This window comes from Clarias gariepinus, chromosome 1 (assembly GCF_024256425.1).
Source record: "Clarias gariepinus isolate MV-2021 ecotype Netherlands chromosome 1, CGAR_prim_01v2, whole genome shotgun sequence".
Taxonomy (NCBI): Eukaryota; Metazoa; Chordata; class Actinopteri; order Siluriformes; family Clariidae; genus Clarias; species Clarias gariepinus.
The window spans coordinates 51,732,501-51,751,898 of NC_071100.1; the positions used below are offsets into that span (position 1 = coordinate 51,732,501).

The 19,398-nt window shown below is 44.3% G+C and overlaps 1 protein-coding gene across 1 annotated transcript in view; it reads right to left on the bottom strand.

Annotated features, from left to right (window-relative positions):
• insra (insulin receptor a) overlaps nt 1–12,860 on the bottom strand; it is a 29,234-nt gene extending 16,374 nt beyond the window's left edge. Inside the window, exons 1-16 of the mRNA XM_053491035.1 lie at nt 11,930–12,860; nt 9,377–9,925; nt 7,602–7,929; nt 5,631–5,770; nt 5,265–5,409; nt 4,936–5,150; nt 4,715–4,841; nt 2,230–2,474; nt 1,960–2,127; nt 1,609–1,807; nt 1,232–1,503; nt 920–1,059; nt 636–795; nt 406–508; nt 242–309; nt 1–156 (exon numbers count right to left, since the gene is read on the bottom strand). The exon at nt 1–156 is cut by the window's left edge and continues 74 nt beyond it. Of these exons, the coding sequence (XP_053347010.1) occupies nt 1–156; nt 242–309; nt 406–508; nt 636–795; nt 920–1,059; nt 1,232–1,503; nt 1,609–1,807; nt 1,960–2,127; nt 2,230–2,474; nt 4,715–4,841; nt 4,936–5,150; nt 5,265–5,409; nt 5,631–5,770; nt 7,602–7,929; nt 9,377–9,925; nt 11,930–11,990 (3,076 nt within the window). The 5' untranslated portion in view covers nt 11,991–12,860. The remainder of the gene's footprint in view (nt 157–241; nt 310–405; nt 509–635; nt 796–919; nt 1,060–1,231; nt 1,504–1,608; nt 1,808–1,959; nt 2,128–2,229; nt 2,475–4,714; nt 4,842–4,935; nt 5,151–5,264; nt 5,410–5,630; nt 5,771–7,601; nt 7,930–9,376; nt 9,926–11,929) is intronic.
• Between the last annotated feature and the right edge of the window lie 6,538 nt (nt 12,861–19,398).

The following is a 19,398-nucleotide window of genomic DNA, read 5'->3' on the forward strand; positions in this document are numbered from 1 at the left end:
CCTCGTTAACCGTCTTCACCGCGACTCGAGTCTGAGCCTCGCCCTTCACCACGACACGGGCCACGCCCTCATACACCATCCCGAACGAGCCCTGGCCCAGCTCACGCAGCAGGGTGATCTTCTCCCGCGCCACCTCCCACTCGTCCGGCTCGTACACTACACACACACACACACACACACACAGATATAAATTCCTATACACACTATAATCTGTAGTAGCTACCTTTATTATTATTATTACTTTCATCTGGACTGAGATATTCAGGGTTTGGTGAGGTGTACAGGCGTCCAGTTGGTCCTTCTGCTTGCCTAACACACACACACACACACAGTTAGCTTCTGTAGCACAGATAACATCCTCACAATCACTAAGGTAACGGTGTCACTTCCTGCTTTAACACTCACTTCCTCCTGAACATGATGAATCCACCCGTCGCCAGCAGCACCAGCAGCACCACACACACCACTGGGACCAGGATCATCTTCAACATGTTGGTCGGGTCCACACCTGCACACACACACACACACACACACACACACACAGAGAGCATGTCTACAGGGTGTGCTGTGAATAATCCATGATGTTTATATAGTGTACGGCATTGTGTGTGTGTGTGTGTGTGTGAGAGACATACGAAGATCTTTGACGTAGAAGTGCGCGGGTTCGGTCCAGGACCCGTTCCCTGCCAGTGACGTGGCTCGGATTCTCACGGTGTAATTCCCAGGATGCACCACTCTCAGCCTGCAGCCTCCCTCAGTGACGTAATGCTTCCTGGACACGCAGTGATTCAGCTCCTGTAGCGCACACACACACACACACACACTTTATACTACATATCACCTAAAGGAGAGTGTATTCAGTGTACTACTCTGTATATATATAGTGTGTGTGTGTGTGTGTGTGTGTGTGTGAGAGTACCTCTGTATCACCCAGTCTCTTGTAGTTCACCTCGTAAAGGATAATCATGCCATTCGGGGCATTTGGCTCCGCCCACCTGATGTGCACCGAATAGTCGACAACATCAAAATTAATCTTTCCAGTAATGTCATCAGCGTGATCTGCAACACACACACACACACACACACTTATTATAAAATGATGATTTATTACTAAGCATTAGTTAGTGTCTAAGATATCTGTGGCTGTACAGTAGATATGCAGGTTTTCTGTGTGTCTAAGTGTGTGTGTGTGTGTGTGTGTGTGTGTGTGTGTGTGTGTGTGTGTGTGTACCCTCGGGCATGGTGCGGGCGCTGACGTAGGCGGCCATGCTGCAGCGCTCGGGGTCGTCCGGCTGGTTGTTGCAGGCGTGGATCTCGATCTGGTAGCTGGTGAAGTGTTTGAGGCTGGAGATGACCGTGGACTCCTTACCCCACACAGACACAACCATCTTACTAGACTCCGCCTCCTCCGCCACACTCAGGCTGGGCTGGGCAGTGGGCGCGGTCAGAGAGGTGGAGACAGTGCTGTTGGCCACGCCCACAGCGGCTCTGCGCTGACGTGGCCTGTTTACAGAGGCCGGGGGAGGGGGTTATTTACATGATCACATATTCTAATGAGCATGTTTAATTGTGTGTGTGTGTGTGTGTGTGTGTGTGTGAGATCAGTACCTGATACGGAACACCTCGTTGTGCAGGTAGTTCTCGAAGGTCTTGCGGTACTCGCTCTCCTCCGCCTCCTTCTTCAGCTCCTTCTCAGTTTTAGGACATGAGCAGCAGGGCTCATTCTGTCCCGTCTCCTGGGTCTGATTCCACTTCTGTCCCTCTTTACTGTCCACCTGTGTGGAGGTTCGAGACGGCAGCTTCATACCTAACACACACACACACACACACACACACACACACACACACAATTACTCAGTGAGACAACTGCAGAGTTAATTTTTCCTTTAAAGTCTACTTATATAAAACCTCTGATGAAGACGTCTGCTCTGAAACACACACACACACACACACACACACCTTTCTGGCAGTAGTCGAACTTGTAGAGCTCGCTGGCCTCAGGCTGCTGCAGACAGGACACGATGTAGTGGGTGATGTTGCCGTTGGGGTCGTTCGGAGTTTTCCACTTCAGGATGATCTCAGAGGACGAGTTGGAGGACGAGATGGGGTCCAGCGGCACCGACGGCTCTGAAACCACAGGACGGGACAGAGGGTCAGGGACAGAGTGCGTCTCGGGCGGCGCGGCTAACAGACGCGTTTAGTTAGACTAGCGCTAAGATAGCGTCTCACTGGTGGCGTTGGTGCGGACGTAGATGATCCGGCTCTTGGCGCCGTGGGCCGGGTGATCATCAGAGGTGGAGATCTGGGCTTTGACCATGATGGCGTACTGAGTCCAGGGCTTTAAACCCAGGATGAGGAACCCGGGCTCCGTCTGCTGTCTGCTGTCGCGCTGAGGAGGGTCCACATCTGCAATCACCCAGCTGTTAGAACCGCACGCATCCTGTCCGTCAAATTCTGTCACGTTCCTGTACGGCCTGCACACACACACACACACACTTTAACAACACAAACACCCCCTCCATCTCCTCTAACTGTAACAAATGTGAATCTGCAGAGGGATCCTTGGGACATCTTTTTTGGTCATGCCCAAAACTTTATGAGTTTTGGAGCGAAATTTTCAGATTCTACTCTAAGGCTTATTCTTGTACTCTTGCCCCTGATCCAGCAATTGCTGTTTTTGGTTGGTCTGACTCACTTCGTGGGTTCAGTCATCAAATTAAAAAAGCTGTCCAATATGGAATGGTGGTAGCTAAAAAAATTATTCTTTGTTTATGGAAAAAGGCATCAAAACCACTTTTTAAATCCTGGCTTTCTGAACTCTCTAGCACTTTGCATTTAGAGAGACTTAGACACAATCTTTCTGATAGCATTGCTGACTTCGAATCCACCTGGGAACCCTTTTTCAGTTACCTGTCAAGTGTCAAGGATAGTAGTTTGAAGTTATGACCTTTTCATGGTATGTAAGATCATTTAATTGCCCGTGCCCACTGGCCCAGAAATATATGCATAACGTTGTTAACCTATGTATAAAGCTGGAGGAACTGATGTAACAATGGTTTTAAAATCCTTTTTTTTTTTTTTCGTCTTTCCTTCTTTGTCTTTATAGTTGTTGTTGCTTTTTTGTATTGTTCTGTGTTTAATTTGTGATTAAAAAATAAAAATATAATATTCAAAAAAAAAAAAAAAAAAACAACACAGAAACAGTCTTCACCGCCCTATAGGTAAGCCTGTGTGTACCGCTCCACTCCTCCGTGAACACGCCCACTGTGAGACATGAGATATATACTACAGGCAGCCACGGCATCTGACCAGAGTGTGTTATTTGTTGTACACAAGCAGCATCTCTCTCTCACACACACACACACACACACACACACACACACACACACACACACACACACCTGCACTCGTACTGAATATTGGTGCAGCTGTGATTAGCTTTAGATTTGTCCGTATAAACACACGTCACCTTTAAGAGATCACGTCATCCAAATCCTGCGTGTGTGTCTGTGTGTGTGTGCGTGTGTTTTTTCAGTTTAGTCACCACTAGGGGGCAGCAGCGTGCTGAGACATTACAATACAGACATGGTGATGTGTGGATTTATACAGAAGTTAACGTGAAAATCTCTCTCTCTCTCTCACACACACACACACACACACAGATCTGGGGGACTCATGGACGTAGAGTATTATGGTGAACTGGTATGTTTAGATGCTGTCTTCCTCACTCTCATTGATCACTCAGGTTTGCTGACGGTGAGGTGATTGTTTGCTTTACATCTCAGTTCCCCCTCATGTTTGTGTTTCCTTCTGGCTCCTCCCTTTTAGTTATGATGTCATAGTTAGTCCTGCCGGAGTCTCTGCTTGCACTCTACAGTTAATATACATTCACATTATACATTGTGTGACTGTGACTATACCTAACTGTTATCTCTCTTCTTCTCTTTCTCCCCCTTTCACTCTTTCTCTCTCTCTCTGTCGAGCTACACATGTCTCTCCTGAGCTGCCAGTGATCCAGACCCCCTCTGTCCTCCGGACCTGTCAGACTCGTCCTGGTGTCCCTCTTCTGGTCGTGGTCTGTCTGGGATGCGTGTGGAGACTGGGGACGGTTCCACTTCACCATGAAGACGGTCCTGTCCTCTGTTCTGATACAGACAGCTGTCTCTCTGAGGACTCGTGACTGCAGTCACTCCATAGTTCAGGACTGGAGTTTCCTACAGTCTACCTGAGCCTCTAATAACCAACTGGACTCCATATGAACTTCTCCACATCTCCTGTTATACTGAAATTCCAGCCTCCTAACACACAGTATGAGTGCAGATCAATCCCTGCTATCTGTTATCACCCAGATGAGGATGGGTTCCCTGTTGAGTCTGGTTCCTCTCAAGGTTCCTTCCTATTACCATCTCAGGGAGTTTTTCCCTCAGCACCGTCACACTCGGCTCGTTCATCAGGGACGATCTGATCATTCTGACTCACACACACACACCTCATACACACTTATATAATGTTCTGTTGATGGTGTGAAGCTGCTTTGACGATGTTAAAATCACTGAACAAATAAAATAAAATTGAATATTTTTAACACTGAATGATGAAATGTTTAAATGTTGCCCGGCACCGTCACCAAACCTGCAGGTGCTGCTCTTGCTGATCGTTGCTACGGTAATGGGGCTCAGCGCACGTGTGTGCGTGTGTGTGTCTCATGACTTACGCCTCTTTATAGAGCACCATGAAGCCCAGCAGGTCCCTGAAGTCCGGCGGCCAGAACGCCTCCCACTTTATCATGATCTTATCGGCCAGAGTCCGGATCGTCGTGAACTGCAGCAGCTTGGACTCACCTGAGAGAGAGAGAGATCTGTCAGTGTGTGTGTGTGTGTGTGTGTGTGTGTGTGTGTGTGTGTGTGTGTGTGTGTGTGAGAGAGAGAGACTGACAGGAGGCCTGCTCCCCGTTGGTCTTCAGGCCGATGTCGTTGCGTGGCTGTCTGTCCTTCGTCCCCGTCACCTCCTCCATCCTGCGGATCTCACTCAGACACAGTTTAGAGTTGTGGTGGAAGAACATGCGGCCCTGCAGGATCACCAGGTGGTGTTTGGACCAATCCCAGAGCTGGCACAGGTTCTGATTGTCCAGAGCGAAGAACGAGAAATTCCTTTATTTAAAAGAGAGAGAGAGAGAGATAGATGAAGGACAATAGCAATAATAAAAACACTGCATTGCCACGCCCCCCCCCCTGCTCTCAACCAATCAGAGCGCTCGGTCTCACCCCCGCTCCTGCGTCTCTCCGCGGATCAGCCTGAGCTTCTTGAGGAACGACAGAGAGACCAGAGCGTAGGAGCGGCGCACCATCAGGTATCCCGTGATCTCCTCCAGCTGACCCAGGTTAGCTTCTAGTTCTGCTGCAATGTTATCTAACACACACACACACACACACACACACACACACACACACACAGAGACACAGGTGACGTGTACAGTGTTAGTGTAATCTAACAGACGTGTGTGTACATGATAAACAACAATAATAATATTATTTATTCTTTATTTCTGTGATTTTACATTCCTCTATGAGTCAGGTGTTACTGTTACTATTATTATTATTATTATTATTGTTGTTGTTGTTGTTATTTACTTCCTCCCCGGATGTTGATGATGAGGCTGCCATTAAGCAGAGTGCACCCCCGCAGCTCCTGAGCCGCCGTCACAGAGTCCACTGTCTTCTCTCCCACACACACTTTAGGACATGTTCCTGCACACGGTGTACACATCAACCTACACACACACACACACACACACACACACACACACACACACAGAGAGAGAGAGAGAGAGCAGTGAACTTCCAGGGTAAGCTGATAAATGATTACATTAGACACAGAATGTAATCTCACACACACACACACACACACCCAGACACCAAGAGGAAACCTTCACATTAGAGCTGGGCTGATAATCGATATCATATCAAATCGCCATTTATTTTATTTTAATAACGATGGATTAATCTAAGAGCCAATCACACAGCAGAACAATACGACAACAGCCAATCAGCGTGCAGCTTGCGCGTGCCGTGCATGTCAAAGTTAATTTACTCCACACTTTGCAAAGCAAACTTGACCCCAGGACGACAAATACAATGAGTGGAAGCAGCGACAGTGAATCTAACCTCGAGTTATTATCCAAAGATGTTAAAATTGTTGACAAAAAAGGTAGCACGAACTCTGTTATATGGAAGTGGTTTGGCTGTCTAAAAAATGAGGCACAGATTAAAACGACCTGTAAAATATGGCGTCTGTTTGTGAAAAACAAGACTGGCAAACACAACCAACCTCTTCCATTCCCTAAAAAAGCATCCCCCAAACGACAACACTGAAAGCATGAAAATGCGGGCCGATGCTACTCCGTCAACTAGCAGGGCTAGCAGTGGGGCTGTACTAAAGCAGAAATTGCTCGTGTCGTCTTTCGTGACCATTACACCTTAAGAAAGATGTTCCAAAAGGAGCGAGGGTATAACCAGGGCTGTTTCTAACCTTCTAGTGAAAGATATGATGCCCCTAAGCACAGTAGAACAAGACGGCTGCATCTAGCCATTGGTAAGTTAAGCATCTGCTAAAGTTAAAGTTTTCAGTGCTAAAACAGCATATGAGGATTTATAACATAGCCTTAAATGCTTTGAAATCGTAGGATGTCACGTTTGACTGCATAATTTAGAAAATGCTGTTGTATTCACACTGCCTTAACAAACACCAACTTGCGTGTGGTTGTGCGCTGTAAAGGCAGATATAAATAAATAAATAAATAAATAAATAAATAATCGTCTAGACCTGCTTAACGCTATTTAATAAATATAAATATATATTAAGTTACACAGTGTTAATGTTTTAAAAAGTGACTAGTGCATCTGTTCTACAATAATAACGCGATAATTTTTATAATTCATTCCATTTTTGTTGTCATTGCATGCTTAAGCCATTATGTCAGTTTATTGGGGCAGTGTGAAATATTCACAGTGTGCCTTTATTTAACTCTGAACTGTGGGATAAAAAGACAGCCCTAGTGTGTGTGGTCTAAATGTTGTTTCTCATTATTGTTTGAAAATCTCAAAACATTGTAATTTATCATCACAAACAAGTATTAATTTATTTTTTTAATCTTTGCCTTGTAAAGATTCTGAGCATGTGCCTATAGTATCTTAATTTTTAAGGACTAATCTGTCATCTGTTTTTGTTAATTCATTCCGTTTTAAAATGTAATTTAATGAACCCTTTAATTTTTGTGGCTTCAGTCATTGTTGAGATACTTTTTTAAAGCTAGCAGCATTAACAGCTTATATCGAAATGTATATCGTTACCCTTCAATATGGGGGAAAAATGATCAGGAATACATTTTTGCCATATCGCCCAGCCCTATTTCACATACCACACCCGTCTGTCTGTCTGTCTGTCTGTGAGACACTTCATAACCAATAAAACTACTACATGATCAATAACATGGATAGCCTACGCTCTGTGTGTGTCCGTCCCCACCTGTCTCTCTCTCTATAAATAGCGCTCTAGAGAAGTAGTGTACATACTGTGTGTGTGTGTGTGTGTGCGTGTCTCACGTTGTGGAGTTGACAGTAGTGTACCCAGAGGGACACTCAGGAACACACGCCCCCTGGTGGATGACGTAGGAGGTGCAGCCTTGGTCCAGTGTGTTGCGAGTGCACTGCGTGTGAAGGGTGTGGCAGTAGGCGGGGCTCACACACCGCCACCCCTTAAAGGAGAGGAAGCCGGCGGGGCAGGTCTCCACACACACGCCCCCGTGCAGGAAGTGACGACACGCCACACACTCCGCCTCCGAGTCCGACTTCTTACACCCTCCCAAACACTCGGGGTGACAGCACTTACCGTCCGCCGTACACGCCCTCGCCTTACACACCGACGGACACACTGCAGGGGGGGAGGGGTCAAGAAAGAACGACAGGAAGGATCAATTCAATATCTTCAAACACACACACACACACACACACACACACACACCATAACAACAGAGTGAAATCTGCTTCCGCACAATAATAATATCTCATAATCGACTCCTTTTTGCTACGGTTGGTATGACTGGGACTGGGGTCGTTCACACCGATAGTTACAACTGTTGTCCACAAGCTGTCAAACACGGTGCCTCCCACACGGTGCCTCCCACACGGTGCCTCCCACACGGTGCCTCCCACACGGTGCCTCCCACACGGTGCCTCCCTCCCGCTTTTAACTTTATTGCGTCTGCCCTCCACTGTTTCATTAGATTTCACGTGTTTCCTCCTTTACACTCAACTGCTGTAAAACATTTGCTGCATGTCGCAGTGTCGGAATCCTTTCTTGTAAAATAAAGCCACACTTTCGACCGTTTAGTTTTAGGCATTTTAACGAAAGTTGAATTTAACAAGCTAAGCTAGCGGTAGACCTTCCGCTGCCGTCAGAGCGAGTGTAACGTTAGTTGCTGCATTCACGCGCATCTCGGATGGTCTTTTACTGATTTTCTGATGATTTGTGCTCTAACCTAATAAACTTTTAATCTACAAACATAAAATGGACAGTAACATTACTGCAACAATGTTTAGGATTTGTATTATTAAACCTGTTCTTAAGATTTTTCTAATTAAGGAAATAATTTATTTTTCTGATCATTTCTGACACCCCATGAACGCAGTATTAACATTTTACTAGCGATCATGTGTGTTAATAAATCTGATGCTTATTACAACTGTGTCATCATCGCCCCAGAGAACAAGTATTTCAATCGACACTTCAGGTACTTAAGTGGCACTGAAATTCATGTTCTGTTTCGGTCCGGTACATACCGCAGGTAGGTACCGGTCTCGTATTGGCACCAGTTTTCGGTACCCAACCCTAGTCGCATCGTGTGTGTGTGTGTGTGTGTGTGTGTGTGTGTGTGGTTTCAGAGAGAGAGCAGCTCCACGTCTTGGTCTCAGTGATGACGCTCAAGTCTTTGCTGATGTGTTTATGTTCTTTCTCACCACGCGACCTCCGGACAGGACGTGTCCTCACAATGACAGGAAATCATTCAAGCTGGAGTGTGTGTGTGTGTGTGTGAGAACTCTCTTCAGGAAGCTATCAGGGGTCGGTCCCTCACAGGACGCTGCTGCTTTGACTCTCAGGAACTTCAGGCGTCGAGGCTCCAGGAACACTTTTAGCTCTGAATGAAGTGGACTAATAAAGAAACTGCTAAATAAACAAAGCTATGAAGTGAGTGAGCAGACCGCCACACACACACACACACACACACACACACACACACACACCTACACAAACCTCCAGCCAATACACAAACGAGTGCTGACCAAATACACACACACACACAGCGGGGCGCTGTACTCACTTCGCTGACAGTGCTGTTGTGTCCAGCAGCGCGCCCCGAACTCCCCGTTGATGGTGGTCTGGGGACAGGTGTTCTTGCCCTTGGCCATGCCGGGACACACGTCCCCACACTCCCCCTCGTTCTTATTGGCCACAATGTAGTTGTCCTCCACGGAGTCGAGGATCTGGGACCAGTCGAGAGTGGACAGGTAGCACAGGTCCGGGTTCTTCTCCAGCCGCACGGCGCCGCGCGTGACGTTCATCAGACTGTGCAGTCCGATCTCCTTCAGCTGCAGCATCTCGAAGACCACCAGGGCGTAGTTGAAGAACAGATTGTTCCCGCGGATGACGGTGAGGTTGGGGAACAGCGCGCTCAGGCTCTCCAGGCCGTACACTCGGAACAGCAGCAGGTAGTCCGTCACCACCGTCAGCCTGGGGAAGCTCACACCCCGGAAGTCCTCGGCCGTCGTGTGGAACATCAGCAGTATCTTCAGGTGGCCCTCGATCACCGTGCAGTTCTCCAGAGCACGCAGGTTAGCCACGTTGTTCCTGATGTCCTTACTCTGGCAGACTGGGGACAGAAACAACGTTTACACACGTCACAGAACACACAGACTGGAGTCAAGCACAGAATAAAAAAAAAAATTATTATAATAAACTATATGCAGGACACATGACAGAGACCAGAGAGGGACAAAGGACAAGAGAAGAGAAAGGGACAAGAGAGGGACGAGGGAGGAGAGAGGGAGAAAAGAAGGACAAAAGACGAGGGACAAAAGAGGGGAGAAGACTGAAGTTAACAGGAGAAACAGAAAACAGTAAAGTGTTGATTGAAACACACTTTGGGTTAGAGCACAGAGACACTTATTCCATCTACTCCAGTAGAGCAACAGGGTGTGTGTGTGTCTCTCTCACACACACACACACACACACACACACACACACACACACACTGAATCCACACATTTATCTTCCCGAAGACTTTATGGAAAAATACTGTTGAATGGAAACAACCAAACATTCAGGCCTCTGCTCGGGCGTGCGTGCGTGCGCGCACACGCACACACACGCACGCACGCACGCACACACGCACGCACGCACGCACGCACGCACGCACGCACGCACGCACACACGCACGCACACACACACGCACACACACACGCACACACACACGCACACACACACTCGTGCTCCTGTTTCACATCCAAACATATGACATAATCCTGCACCAATGCCTTACTTCTACACTTTATCCCTGTATGTATATTACAGAGTGTGTATGCATTGTGTGTCTGAGCGTAAAGATAAACTGTGACACACTTCACTGTGACGCGTCCTCACATGCGCACGCGCATACACACACACACACACACACACACGTCTCCATCCTACATGTTAACATATTTCCTTCTGAAACAAAGTAACGGTATGATGCAGTAGTGCTTGTGTGATTTACACAACAGCCAATAGTATTAGAGACTCACTAAGCCCCGCCTCCGGTCTCCATACGGAGAACAGTGACGGCTTTATAACTTGTTTAGCTGTGTCTCTCTCTCTCACACACACAAACACATGCCTGTCCACGTTAACCAGGACGAGTGGAGAGTCAGCGCCGCCGATGGTGACTGAGAGACCGCGGGGTCGTCTCCATCAGTGACGTCTCAAAGGACCAACACTGGATTCTTCATCAGACTGAGGGAACGACGTTACCAAAACACAAACACACTCAACCGCAAATGTAGAACAAGACACGCCCCTGGGGGAGGAGCAAAGACACCCTGGAGTTCATTTAATTGGACAAACACAAGACGAGTACAGGATGAATCATCACTAATAATAACAATATCATACCAACAATTATCCCAAATATAATCGTTAAAATAAACATTACCGTTTAAATGTACAAATTCAATGTGATTAATTTTATTAAACTGCGCAGCACTAGTGTGTTTGTTTACTGATTCTCCTGTCCTGTAACACTGTAGGACAGAGCGCTCAGAAACTCACTCACTTGTCATCTACACCGCTTCATTCTGTGTCCAGGGACGTGGGGCGGAGCCTATTCCAGGGGACTTAGGGGACAGACGGGGTACCTTCTGGACGGGGTGCACGCGCGCACACAATGTGGGACGACGTTAAATCTGCGTGTCTTTGGACTGTAGGAGGAAACCGGCCAAGCACGGGGAGAACACACACACACACACACACACACAGAGACCCCGAGGAGGGAATCGAACCCTTGACCCAGGAGGTGTGAGGCGACAGCTTTACCCACTACACCACTGCACTGCTGCGCTGCCTCACACACACACACACACACACACACACACTACTGCACATCACCTCAGCATTTATTCTAATTACATCACACAGGAGAGAACACACACACACACACACACAGTCCTGCAGAGCAGCTGTGTCAGTTATTTATTTATAGACAGACATTATATATATTATTATTATTATTATTATAGACATTATATAGGTGTGTGTGTGTGTGTGTGTGTGTGTGTGTGGACAAATATATATATATATAAATACAGACTAATTAGTGTGTGTGTGTGAGGTTACTCACTCTCTGCACGGCTCCAGCTCGTCACACACAGGAGGAACACACACACACTCAGGAGATTCATTTTCAACCCCAAAAAGGTTTTTTTACCAAAAAAAAAAAAAAGGTTTTACACAAAAATCCGAACTGATAAAAACGAGAGTGTCCCCGCTGAGGAGAAGTTAGCCTGTTAGCCTGTTAGCCTGTGTGCGGGTCAGCTAGCAGGACTGATTAGCATGCTGAGATTGAGTTAGCTTAGCTTCACTCCGTCACGGAACACATCACCGTCAGGAGCGGCGTTTCTGCTCATTATTATAATTATTATTAATATTAATAATCTCTCCAGGATCTTCATCTTGTACAGGCTTTATTCTGTATCACACACACACACACACACGGGAGTATACACCCCCTCAGGCTAGTTCTCACACTAGCGCTAAGCTAACTCCGCTCCTGAGGTGAATGTGTTAATAAAGTTCTACTTCCGGTTGGCGGTTCGGTCTCTGACTGCTTTACTGAAGTAACTCGGCTCTCACGCGCAGGTTAGCGCGCTGTCCGCGGTGTGCCGGAGCGCGCGAGACGTTTATTCACTTATTGCCTTGGCTAATGCTAGCAGGCTAGTCGAGCCGCGCGCGCGCCTCACTGTTTATTACCACAAGAGTCAGTAAATATTCACTTTAAACTCTATAAACATTCAACTCCACCGAATCACCATTAAACACACACAACACCGAGCGCGGAGAGCTGAGATTTACTCCCCACAGTGTGTGTGTGTGTGTGTGTGTGTGTGAAGTTCTCCTCTCTCTCTCTGTGTGGTTCCACCAAAACACACGTGGAAAAAAGAAAAGCGAAAAAAATCACAAATACAAAAAGAATGAAGAGTGTATAATCCACAGAGACGTGCAGGACCTCTCTCTCCACACTGGAGGGGTGTGTGTGTGTGTGTGTGTCACTGAACATCCCACTGAGTCTGTAAACACTGAGAGACAGACAGGTGGAGAGAGAGACAGACAGGAAACACGGTGTTAAGTCATGGACTGGGAGGCGCGTGCACACACACACACACACACACACACACACTGTGAAAAATAAAAACATGAGGAATGTATCAAGCTAAATAAATAAATCTGCACCCAAACACCCTAACATTAATCCCTGAAGCACACCTGCACATAACACACACACACACACACACACACACACTATAAATATATAGAATTAAGTTATATTACATTGTTTACTATCATTAAAAGTATGCTCACACTTTGCTTACGCAGTATGATGTGCATGTGAGTATGGTGTGTGTGTGTGTGTGTGTATAACAGTGCAGTGTGTGGAAGGTTTTGTCAGATCATCACAGCACTCTTGAGCAGAACCTGAGCTACACCTATAGCACACACACACACACACACACACACACAGTGAATTGCTCCCTGGGCGAGACTCCCTCCCGGTGCTCCAAGCCACCACCCCAAAAAAAACATGACAAAACTTCACATTTTGTACACACCACACGTATTATTGTAGAAATACTACATGTCGTTCCGTAAATAAATAAACTACCCATAACTTAAATAAATATACTCTGTACAAACAAATATTATTTAAGAAAAAATAGTTTATATTATTAAGAATAATATACAAATAAAATATAGAATAAATATAGAATAAATCACACTAAAGAAAATCTAATTATTTCTTTCACTGCAGAACAGAAAACACAAACTGAAACTAAAATCTGAGATTTCTGGCCTTTCTGGATGCAAAAGTCATCAGTAATGGCATGATATGAGCTTTACTCCTCTATTGAATGATTAATGTTTAATACAGCAAGGCTCTTCTCCGCTCCTCTAAATCTAATTAGATCTCATGTTGTATACACTGCTGAAAAAAACAACAGAACCCTGCCCAAAAATAATAGAAGGTGTAATGGATTTAATGGTTATAATGGGAATTGTACTGGTTTTAATGGTAAGTAGAACAATGTCTGCTGGTATATGATGGATTCTATTGAAAAGTCTTCAAAACACACTAGAATAAGGAATTTTGTTAAAGTTTCACTGGAAAAAGTTGATGGTTCTTAATGGTTTTTAATAGAAACCATTAGAATTTCTGTGATGGTTTGTATATTAGACTTTTATTGTGTGTTTTTTTAGCAAGGTAAGCATAGCAAGCATCATAAACAAGAAGTCTAACACACCTAAGAGTTAACGTTATACCATTAATGAACATAATGACATGAATACCTTAATCATACAGAAAGAACATTGTTGTATACCTTTATCTTTTACCAGTTTCTCCTCATCTTCTTTTCTTTTTTCCCTAAATTGGTCACCTGACAGCTTTGGCCTTTTTCTCTCCGTCGCTGTGTTTACTTTGTAAATGACGATTCGACAATCAACAGATTTCCCCCAACGCTGTCACTCACGACCAGAAGTCAAGACTAACCCGATTCACCTCCACATTATAATCGTTTTTATTACCTCTATTTATTAACCGTTTCACACAATTAAATAAATAAATAAAAAGGCAAATTATTGGTCTGTGTTTATAATATTTTGAATGAAATGTGGGTTATTTGCCCCGGTCCCTCCTTGTCCACTTGATTTGGGAGAGGTGGACTGTACACTTCCCCCATCCCCTCTCCCCCCTCCCCTCTCCTCAGCTTGTGCTCCTTCAGCTGCAGGGCGACACGAGTATTATAGATAATAGAAAACCACTTAGCGGCACAGATTAGTATTTTTTTCTCCAAGTTGGTGCTGCGTGTCATGAAAAAATGCTGCCCCGGGCGGCTGCTCCGTTCACCCATGCCTAAAACCGCCACTGCACACACACACACACACACACACACACACCTGTGTACACCTGTGTCACACATGTCCTACTCTCACACGTCACTGGTGTATTCACGTTGACCGTCGAGTCCAAATTTACATTTTCTTTGTCACATTCACAGTCATACACATAACAATATATAGTGAAATGCAACACTCACTGACCATTTAATCATTTAATCAGACAAACTCCTTTCCTGTGTGTGTGTGTGTGTGTGTCCACGACTGTAAGTGTGCAGATGGAGAGAATAACTTAATTTCCTCCCAGTTACTCAATCTGGAAACATAAACAGTGGAGACAAACAGACAAACACCATGAGAGGGCTGAGGTTAAGTCCAGGTTCCCTTCCCAACCGGAATACTCTTATTTATAGATTATATCGTTTTACAATAAGAACAACAATAGTAATAATAATAATTGCTTTTCTCAGGGTTTAAACTTACAACCTTATGATAAAAAAACTTATTTAATACTATTATATAACAATATAATAAATACTATTTAAATAAAACAAACAGCATTTGTTGTGAAGTAACTCCAGTTAATAATCTAAACAAACAGAAATAAAGGAAGGGAATAATTAATAATGTCCTTCTGTTGTCTAGGAGACACTATGAGATATTTGTTTAGCACATCCTCCTCCTGTTCTTACCCCTGTTTCCTTTTCCCATCATTAACATTTGACATTTGGCAGGGTTTAGCAAAGTGTTCACACACACACACACACACACACATAGTTTGTTTCTGGGAACAGAGGATGTAAGCAGGTCAGGAGATAATGTGTGTGTGTGTGTGTTTATTAGGAACAATGGTCACGCTGTACGTCTCTGAGCGTGATGAGTGTGATGTGAGGGTTGGACGATTGAGGTAAGGGTTCAGGACTATGAGAAAGTATTTGCCCTTTTTTATATTTGTCACTTAAATGATTAAGATCAAACGAATGTTTTAATATTACACAAAGATAACCCGAGTAAATACAGAATATAGTTATTAAATAATGATTTCCTTCCAAATTTAAATTTTATTTGTGAATATACAAATATAAAAGAATGGCTGTACAAATATGAAAAATATGGGAAAATGTGCAAAATGAAATTAATAGAAATGTCCAGAAATGTGTTAAGGGAGAAAAATCTGTTTAAATCTCCCCGGGCTGCGTGAAAAATCAATTGTCTCCCTAAAACTGATCACTGGTCGTTCCACTCCTGTGTGTGTGAAAGCTGGCAGTGAGCTTCGGCTCGCTCTTCTTTGCCGAGTAGTTTTAACTCTAAAGGGTTCGAGCTGTTTAAGGACACGCCACAGTGTCTCGCTCAGATTCATAGATCCTCCAGGGTTCCATGGTGGAGCGCATCTTGTATTTACTCGGGATATCTGTGTGTAAAATGTGATTAATTTGATCTTAATCATTTAAGTATGATAAATATTTGAATATGTTAATAAAATTACAGGTCAATACTTTTTCACACACACAGTTAAAGAGGTGAGTGTGGTGTGTGAGAGGTGTAAGGTGAACACAAGGTGTACATGACTGCAGTAACACTGATTCTGTTGAAGTGTTTACTTCTAATGTGTGTTTTATTTGTACTGAGAGCCATGACAGCAAGTGTGTGTGTGTGTGTGTGTGTGTGTGTTACTGCATCTCTCTCTCTCTCTCTCTCTCTTAATGTGAAGACAGAAGGGGAAAAGCACGTCTTTATCATTTGAGTGTTCTCTTCCTGTGAGGAACAGCGCCGCCCACAGGCAGCCACGCCCTGATATCACCATCCTCAGATAAACACAGAGTAAACTCAGCCTAAGGAAACTCAATTCAATTCAATTTTATTTATATAGCGCTTTTAACAATGGTCATTGTCTCAAAGCAGCTTCACACAATGAAAAGAAAATTTATGAAAGTGTGTATGTGTGAGAAAAATATGTCTCGATAATAATGAGATGAATGAATGAAATGTCTCTGATGAGCAAGCCAAGGGTGACGGCGACAGTGGCAAGGAAAAACTCCCTGAGATGGTAATAGGAAGAAACCTTGAGAGGAACCAGACTCAACAGGGAACCCATCCTCATCTGGGTGATAACAGATAGAGATGATATAACAGCATGTGTGTTATGCAGCTGAAAGTTCAATATAACATAAATTCTTTAAATTAACATGAAGTCCAGTTCAGCACAGGGAGTCAGTAGGTGCAGAGGGCAGATGGGGTCTGGATCACTGGGAGCACAGGAGCAGGATGTGTAGCTCCAACCATCATAAAGCAGAATTCAGCTGGAGCTGGTCCTTCTCTGGATGCCTCAGGATCCTCACAGGGTTGGCCTTTGTCTACTGAAGCTGGTACAATCTCCAGATGCCTCGGGATGGGTAGAAAAGTACAGAACAGATGGAGAGAATTAGCGTAGTTGCCATTCAGGATAGATGTACTGAAGTATGAAGTTATGGGATGAGTTATGCGTATGCCAGATTAAAGAGATGCGTCTTGAGTCTACTTTTAAACTGGGAAACTGTGTCTGAGCCCCGAACACTGTCTGGAAGGCTATTCCAAAGTTTTGGAGCTAAATATGAAAAAGCCCAACCCCCTTTTGTAGATTTTGAAATTCTGGGAATTACAAGAAGTCCAGAGTTTTGTGATCTTAAGGAGCGTGGTGGATTATAGCGTATCAGAAGACTGGTTAGGTATGTGGGAGCTTAACCATTTAAAGCCTTGTATGTAAGTAATACTATTTTGTAATTACAGTGGAACCTTGGATTACGAGCATAGTTCGTTTCGAAAGCAGGCTCATATTCCAAAACACTCGTAAACCAAATGTAATTTTCCCCATAAGAAATAATGGAAAATCAAATAATTCGTTCTGCAGCCCAAAAAAATAAATACATAAAAATAATTAATACAAAATGTAAAGTAAAAATAAAACAAATTAACCTGCACTTTACCTTAAAAAAAAGTCAAAATAAATCCCAACAGATAAGTGTTTCCGTTTGTGCACGCAGGCACTGTGTGTGTGTGTGTGAGGCTAGAGTAAGTGGAGACTCTTGCTTTCAGCCCCTCTTGTCTCCCCCTCCTCATCTTACACAGTAATACTTTCTCCTCTCGTTTAAACACACTCACACACACATTAATGGAAAGACTGCTAAATTATTAAAGCTTCTCCGCTTCATTTTAATGTTGCTTGCGACAGCGTAACAGCCCGTTAATACATGCTCGTGTAATGATGAGATGGACAAACTGCTCGATGCCTCTGTTCTTTTATTTTCTGCATTGTCAGGTTATAGTACAACTTTTCGGGTGGATCCTGCACTTAAATCCAACAAAAAAAACTACTGAAGAACAAAACTCAGTTCTTCAGAACAGAACTCCCTGGCGGCTGCATTTTGGACTAACTGAAGCTTGTTTATTGAGGATGCAGGACAACCACCTAGTAATGCATTACAATAGTCCAGTCTGGAGGTCATGAATGCATGAACTACAGTACACAGTAAAGATTACTGTTAACACTTCACTACATCTCTAAAACACGACCTTACAGAAGAGCAGAAGTGTGTGCTTCATTCTGCCAGTCCAGTCCAGAGGGGGTGTAAACTTTTGCACACTGTGTGTCTCTGCAGCATGAGAATTCTGATGACAAGGCCTTGATTGATTTCCTGTTAGTGGGTCAAAGGTTAACTTCATGCAACCTGCTAAAACCGGAGTGTTAGAGACACACACACACACACACACACACACACAAAGACAGAAACGCAAAGCTTGTTTCTATGTGAAGTTAATGTGTGTTATTGTGTGTGTAAAGAACCTAATCTCAGTCATTAACCCCAGAGATCAGACTAATCGGATCTGCTCGAGCTGCAGGATATACACAAACGTTCAGCTTTTACAGAGAGTGTGTGTGTGTGTGTGTGTGTGTGTGCAGTTACACTAGTGCAGATCACTGAATAGAGAATAAACCACGTGGAGTATGTAACAGGGTTTGGACCTGCAGCGACCTCTAGTGGAGAATCCAGTGTGCCGCAGGCTGATTTATAGTGTTTTACTCTATAAACTTATTTGATTGGGATTTTATGTGATTAAGCAACACAAAGTTGCACATATCTGTTTGTTAATACTCAAAGCATGTTGATGTGTTAAAACGGCAAAGTCAAGACCTAAATCCGTCTGCGAATCTGTGGCAACGTGAAAAGTGCAGGTCACATACGCTATCCATCCAACCCGACTGAGCCTGAGCCGTTGTGCAAAGATCAATAGACAAAACCTTCACTCAACAATGGTAGGGACCCAAAGGACTGAGAGGTGTTCCCACACAGTACTGACTCACTGAATGTTGAAAACCATTTCATTTTCCTTCCACTTCACAGTTCTTTGCTCAACTCTGTGTTGGTCCGTCACATAAAATCACAATAAAACACATTTATGTTTGTGGCTGTAACATGTGAACAAAGTTCAAGGGGTGTGAAAACTTTTGAAATCACTGTAGGAGCTGAAGTCCATCCCATAATAATCTTCAGCACCTCCACATGCGCGCACACAGGAAGTGGACACGGAGACAGGAAGCTTTTAATAAATAACGCTTTATTAATTTCCTGTTATTTACATCTCACTGATTGATTTACAGTTTTACTCAAATATTCTCTTTAATCTCTCTCTCTCTCACACACACACACACACACACACACA